The sequence below is a fragment of the Symphodus melops genome, assembly GCF_947650265.1.
Source record: "Symphodus melops genome assembly, chromosome: 14".
NCBI classification, from domain to species: Eukaryota; Metazoa; Chordata; class Actinopteri; order Labriformes; family Labridae; genus Symphodus; species Symphodus melops.
Window position 1 is genome coordinate 14,595,711 of NC_136704.1, and position 6,102 is coordinate 14,601,812.

The 6,102-nt window shown below is 39.8% G+C and overlaps 1 protein-coding gene across 1 annotated transcript in view; it reads right to left on the bottom strand.

Moving 5' to 3' along the window:
• Window positions 1-264: 264 nt before the first annotated feature.
• Window positions 265-6,102, bottom strand: part of LOC306835180 (palmitoyltransferase ZDHHC20-B-like) — a 9,312-nt gene continuing 3,474 nt past the window's right edge. The window contains exons 7-13 of the mRNA XM_079361607.1: window positions 5,861-5,896; window positions 5,498-5,630; window positions 5,214-5,340; window positions 4,287-4,376; window positions 3,986-4,098; window positions 3,474-3,521; window positions 265-3,310 (exon numbers count right to left, since the gene is read on the bottom strand). Coding sequence (XP_079217733.1) covers window positions 3,478-3,521; window positions 3,986-4,098; window positions 4,287-4,376; window positions 5,214-5,340; window positions 5,498-5,630; window positions 5,861-5,896 — 543 coding nt within the window. The 3' untranslated portion in view covers window positions 265-3,310; window positions 3,474-3,477. The remainder of the gene's footprint in view (window positions 3,311-3,473; window positions 3,522-3,985; window positions 4,099-4,286; window positions 4,377-5,213; window positions 5,341-5,497; window positions 5,631-5,860; window positions 5,897-6,102) is intronic.

The window sequence follows — 6,102 nt, forward strand, 5'->3', positions numbered from 1 at the left end:
TACAAGATCGGTGTAGCAAACATACTGATGCTCAAGGCAATATTTGCTATTATCATCATGGCAGCAAAATCTCTGACCTGCCAACTGTGGGGATGCAATGTGGGTAATGTCGGCACACAAATGTCAAGGTGATGCAGGGTTTTTTTTTAGTTTTTTTTTTTTAATTCATCAATATAGCATTTTCTTAGCTGTGACTCAAATTTTATTGAAAAAAATATCAGTTGACTTTTTTCTAAATTAATAAAAAAACAGGCAAAAAATAGGTTGGAGTTTAAAAAAACATTTATTATTATTCATGTTAATTCTGTGGAGGCATGTACTTCATTCACAAAATAGGAACAGTAAAATTAATCAGACAAGAAAAATATATGTAGTGTTTTCTTACATTATCAATATATATATATACACACATTGTAAAATAGGACATTGTAACAAAAAGGAACCAAAAGATAGCAATAAGCAAGTTGTGATAGGCTACGTCTGCATTGTGAATACAGACGTAATTTTTTTTTCTCATTCTAAAGAAAAATAAACTGAAATTAGGCTGAAACTCCTTCCTCAGTTTTCACAGGAGTTTTTATGGCTTCGTTTAGAAAGTTGAAACACACCAGAGTAAAGCTGATTTTAAAACATGATGCACCTAGCAATACTTGAGAAACCTTCAATGTCTGTTACAACACTGTCCTTCCAATTACCATGGTAAAACACACTTTTACAGAAGTTAGGCGCCATGCTTTTGAGCATTAGTCAGATGTTATATATGTACACGGATATGTAAAAATCTCTGCACAGAAGCATTTCTGCCTGGACGACAATATTACAAAAGAACACTCGATTAAGCATTACAAAATACCCACGCGCACTTTAGTCTCCAGGCCAAACAGCCCAGAGAGAATATAGGCAATTTGTAAAACAAAACAGGTCCAATGTTTCAGAATCAGTGGCCATAAGAGGAAGGAACCAAACTCCTGACAGATGACACAGTATATTTGTCTTTTTCTTTTACAAAAATGTTTTAGTGTGAACTGAAGAGAAGATATGCACATGATGGGAACACAACCTTAGCTGGGATTGTGTTTTCAGACTGTTATTTATCTAATAAGTAGAATTCATGTGATTGGGATTATTGGTCACCAATAGCATTATCTATACAATTAACATCCTCCAATCACTGCTTGGTTAAGAGTAATTAGAAAACACTTGGGCTCAAAAAGGTCAAACATGATTGGGAGGATGAAACGTAAACAGAAAGTCCAAAGAGCCAGCTGTGTTAATAAAAATAATTAAAAAAAAAAGCTTTGTCATGATCAGATACCTTCACTGTTTTATCTGAGGTACAACCAACACGAGTCATTACCAAAAAAACATTGTACAACACCACAAATTCACTCTACAAGAGACACAGCTGTAAACTGGTACTTCACCACACCGGAGGCTGGTGGAGTATAGTTAGTACGAGGCTCAACAGGGATGTGACCAAATACAGACATCAGGAATTTGCTGCCTCCAATGGTCTGGAAAGTTGCATATCAATAACAAAATTCCTTGGATAAGCATTCCTGAATAATTATTTGGTTATACAGACAAAAAAATACTCCACTCACATACTGTGATTACGCGAGCACTTAAATCACTTCACTGCAATTCTAAAAAATGCTTCTGTTACTGGGTTTATCAGACCTGCTGCATCATGGTCACATCCCAGATGTTCAACACTGACAACACTTTTTTTTTCTTCTTTTTTTTTGCCAACGGTTAGGTTTACCACAAACTCCTTTAACAGGACAAGATCACAACACTGAGCAGACTCCCAAGATGCATACAGAGCAGTCACAGTTAACAGAAGCTAGTCTATACCTCCAATTTTACAGCAGATCAGATGGCTTCAATTCATTTTCATTTTAAATCAAACATGAAGGATTCCGAAGAAAATATTGTAGAAGATGTCAATATTAAAAAATAATTTAGTTCTGAAGGAAATGTACTTGAAAATTAAACTGAACGGAGCCACGTATAGGTCACAAAAATTAAGGAAGATGACGTCACCACCTGCTGGCCAAACACTGCTAATGCAACGACATCATGGCCAACGACAGGCAGGAGGGACAGGTTTAACTTGTAGAAAACATTGTGCCACAAACGCTAGAATTTGGTTATGACGACATTGGCCTGTGAAGATAAAGCTACGATGTTGTAAACACTTCAGGTTTGGAGCCCTTATTTGGCAATGAGTGTTGTCTCAGTAAAGGTTGAAGCGCTGAGCTGTAGAAAAAACAGGAAGTCAACACTGTGGGAATAGAATCACAGACACGGAGATAACTGGTAGTGTTGGATGCTGCACATTGCACTGTGTGAAATAAATCTCTCAGGTGAATGTCTCCATGTATAAGCAGCATCTCTGAACACAAGTTGGCCACAACAGAAACATAAAGCTGATTCGTTTGTTAGTTCGGAAGAAAAACACACACTTCCACTTCAACACATTCATGCCAACAAAGAAAACGCCATAAGTCACATGCTCATCCAACATCTGTTACATCTGCAATACAATTGGACATGATTCTTAAAAAAAGAAAAGAAGAAGCAGCACGTTGTTTGATGGACATTGATAATCGACAAAGTGCAAATGTGCCATCTTGTGCTCTGATATCCACAAACGTTCTGAACCCAGCTGCAGCCTTCCCTGCAGTAGAGTCCTCTGTATGACAGTCCACCTTTTGACTCTCAAAAACGTTGCCGACCAAGGATACGCGCCGACATTATGAGTTAAAAATAAAACCCACAGGTTGTAGACTAAGACATTTTTTCACTGCCTTTCTTTTAAAAAATATGAGAAAAAAATTCTAAACAAAAACGCTCCAGCTTGTCACCCACTCTTCACTGCAGCTTTGTGCCGAGAAAATTATGCTTTTTGGCACTTTAAACACCAAAAGGAGATCATATTCTTTAAGGACTCTTCAATATAGTAATCAGCAATAAAAGCTCCAGCTTTGTGAGAAAACATAACAGAAAGAAGAAAACATGTTCATAATTGAATGTTAGCGTGCGTGCATGTGTGTGTGTGTGCGTGTGTATGGGCGTGTGTGTGCGTGTGTGTAAGGGGGAACCAGCCTTTATCACATGTCCTGTGGGGGTAGGTAGGGTAGGTAGGTGTGAGGTTTGCTAATGATACTGCATGCGTAAAAAAATGGCATCACCACGGATGGGAAATGTATTTCCATAGTTACTCTGAAGTGTCTGACTGTTGCCATGGTGACAGACTGAACTGTTGCGTTTCTTAAGGCATCATAATAGACGTCAGGAGTTTCTCCTGCAGCAAAGCGGAAAAAAAGAGTGATTAGATACACTGCAGTTGGTTACGCTGATCATTTACAGTTATGAAATCATCACCCCCCGCCAAAAAAAAAATAAAAAATGAATAAAGAAAAAATAATAAAAAATGTTCTTCCCATACACACACATATTATTTTTACCTGGTTAAGACTCGCTCTCCATGGAGATTGTGATGGTTCCACTTTCAGCTGTGAAAAAAATGCAATTAAAGTCAAAGATAGAAAACAGCAAGTAAAGCAACAACATGTCACAGCAATTTAGTTGAAACAGGACGATTTCATCACTGCATGATGTCAGTGATAATATTAAGCTGAGAATGTGTGTAACAGGGTTCGGCTTGCAGAGACCTTTTACCAAACTAGCTTCATGCCACATCTTTGTAACTTCTGTCACGGCTTGTGGTAAATTTCCTATCCCTGCTTTGCCTCTTATGTATTTACTGCAAAAGAAGTAAAAAAAGACCAAAAATAGAGCGAAGCCCTGAAGGGTCAATACTGGAGAGGCACTTTTGAGATCTGGACACCTGTGAGAAAAGTCATCTGAAGTTTCCCTTTTCCTCCTTGACAGTAACAGTAGCCCTAATGCTAACAGTCAGCGTCAGCACTAGGCTCCAACATCTAGTGGTATCAAACAGCCTCTCTCTCTCTCTCACCTGATTTGAGGGTGTTGTTAGCCAGATGGTCCCCAACATTGTTGGCATGCTGGTCGTTGCTCAGGAGGCGGTTCTCTGAGTCACTGAGGGGGCTCGCAGGAACTTCAGCAACACTAAAAACACAAATTAAATTAGCAATAAAAATGAAAAAAAAAAAAAAAAAAAAAAAAAAAAAAAAAAAAAAGAACCCCCCTCCAATTAAAAAAGCCCACTGGAATGTGCATCAACAACCTCTTCCAAATCATAACACTTCTTGTCAGGGCCTTGTGTCTGATCATGTTTCATTCAACTGATGTATCACCTTTTATCCGGCTCAGGGTGCAGGGTGACTGTGGCTTGCTCTACATCAGCGTTGACCAGCCGTGCAGGAAACGTGAGACCGTCTCCCTGACTGTAGTGGACAGAAGGAAGGACAGGAGGAAGTCAAGATTATGTGCAGTCAGCCTGTAGGGCAACACACTGAAACAACGATAAAGTGAACCTGATATTTAAAAAGGAGGAGAAGATTTGCTTGTATCAGTCAAGCTTTACCTGCAGGAGGCACAGACCGGACACATCATGGATTTAAAGTGTGAACTAGCTATTTGGGACAACACCTGAACTCCCCCCAGGTCAACTAAACTAAACAATCAGTCGATTGAAAGAGTCTTACTCCAGCAGCTTTTCATCTGTCTTTTGTCTGTTAGCGGCTGAGCCTTTCATTTTAAGGAAGCTGGTTTTGTGAGTAACAATAAGCATGATTAGTCCGGCAGCTTTGTTAAAGGAAGTGAATCTTCCCTAGGCGCGAGTTAAATATGGTTTATACGTTACAAAAGTCAGCAAAAAGTGCTCAGATGACCTCAACATCACCACAATATCACATTATGTGAAAACCACAACTACGAGCAAGGCTAGTCTGCTCTGAAGTCTGGGAAGGAATAATGTTAGACTATGCCCTGATAAATGCCCTTTGTAATATTTTCCATTGCAAACAGCTGTACTTCTGAGATTTATAATTAAGAGTTTCATACTGTGGCATGCCATCACCCTTTAAACAGAGCTTTCTATTCTAAATCATACAAATGATTTTCTAAAGTCAAAAGCAAGACATCAAAACATTAAATAATCAAATTACCAGTTTTATCTCATAAGTACTTTGATAAGCTGACTAATGATGAAGAAAATCTGCCGTGGAAAGAAGGCTGCTGTACTCTTTCTTCTGTCTTGGATTGTACTTTCTTCCCTTTACCTGGTAAAGACTGGCAGCAGCCAGTACTTCTTCTGGTCTCCAAACACCTGAGCGATATTCTTCCGGAATCCCAGAGAGAAGCCGTTCTTATCGGAGCCCGTCCTAAACACAGGTGCTCTGAAAGCCTCTGCAGGACAGAGGCAAGAAGGAAGAACACAAATCAGAGGTCATTAAACAACAAGTTCTTCATCATCAAATGATTTGAACACATTTTGAAACACGTGTTAACAACAGTGTAAATCAGTTCCTGATGAAGAAGAGACATGTCAGTGCGTGTTTGTTACCTATAGTGGACCTGTTCTTTCCTACAAGCCACAGGTGGTAGCTGAAGAGGGACAAAATACTGATGCAGAACATGGCCGCCACAAAAAAGAGAAACAAGACATGGAATTTGGCGTGAGTGTCTGGCAGCTCATTCTGTGGAAGAGACGGGAGAAGAGGAGAGCGAGATGGGAGTCAATCAGCAAATCAACATTGAGGACATTCATGGAAAGGAGGAGAAATCAGAGCGAAAGTTCAAAACGAGGGGGAAGAGGTATGAGAAGAGAGACACGTGAACCACGTCACTGCACGCACATCACTACAGAAACCATGGCAATGATGGTGAGGTACGGCAACACTAAAGGCTTTGGAGGACAGCTGGTTACCTTTGGGCAGTTCTCTACCGATTTCCTCCGGCAAAGCTTTAGTACAAACAGAAACGAGACTGGTTAGCAACACCGGGGGGAAAAGAGAAAAAAGGTGGGAGGGGGAGGAAGGGACTTGGAAAAGAGCAGGCAAATACAAGTCAAGACCAAGTCTAGAGAAAAGGGGATCGAGAAAAAAAAAAAAGGGAGGGAGAAAGGGTGAATGTACAAAGTGTGCCCAGAATGGAGTGAACAAAGGGATG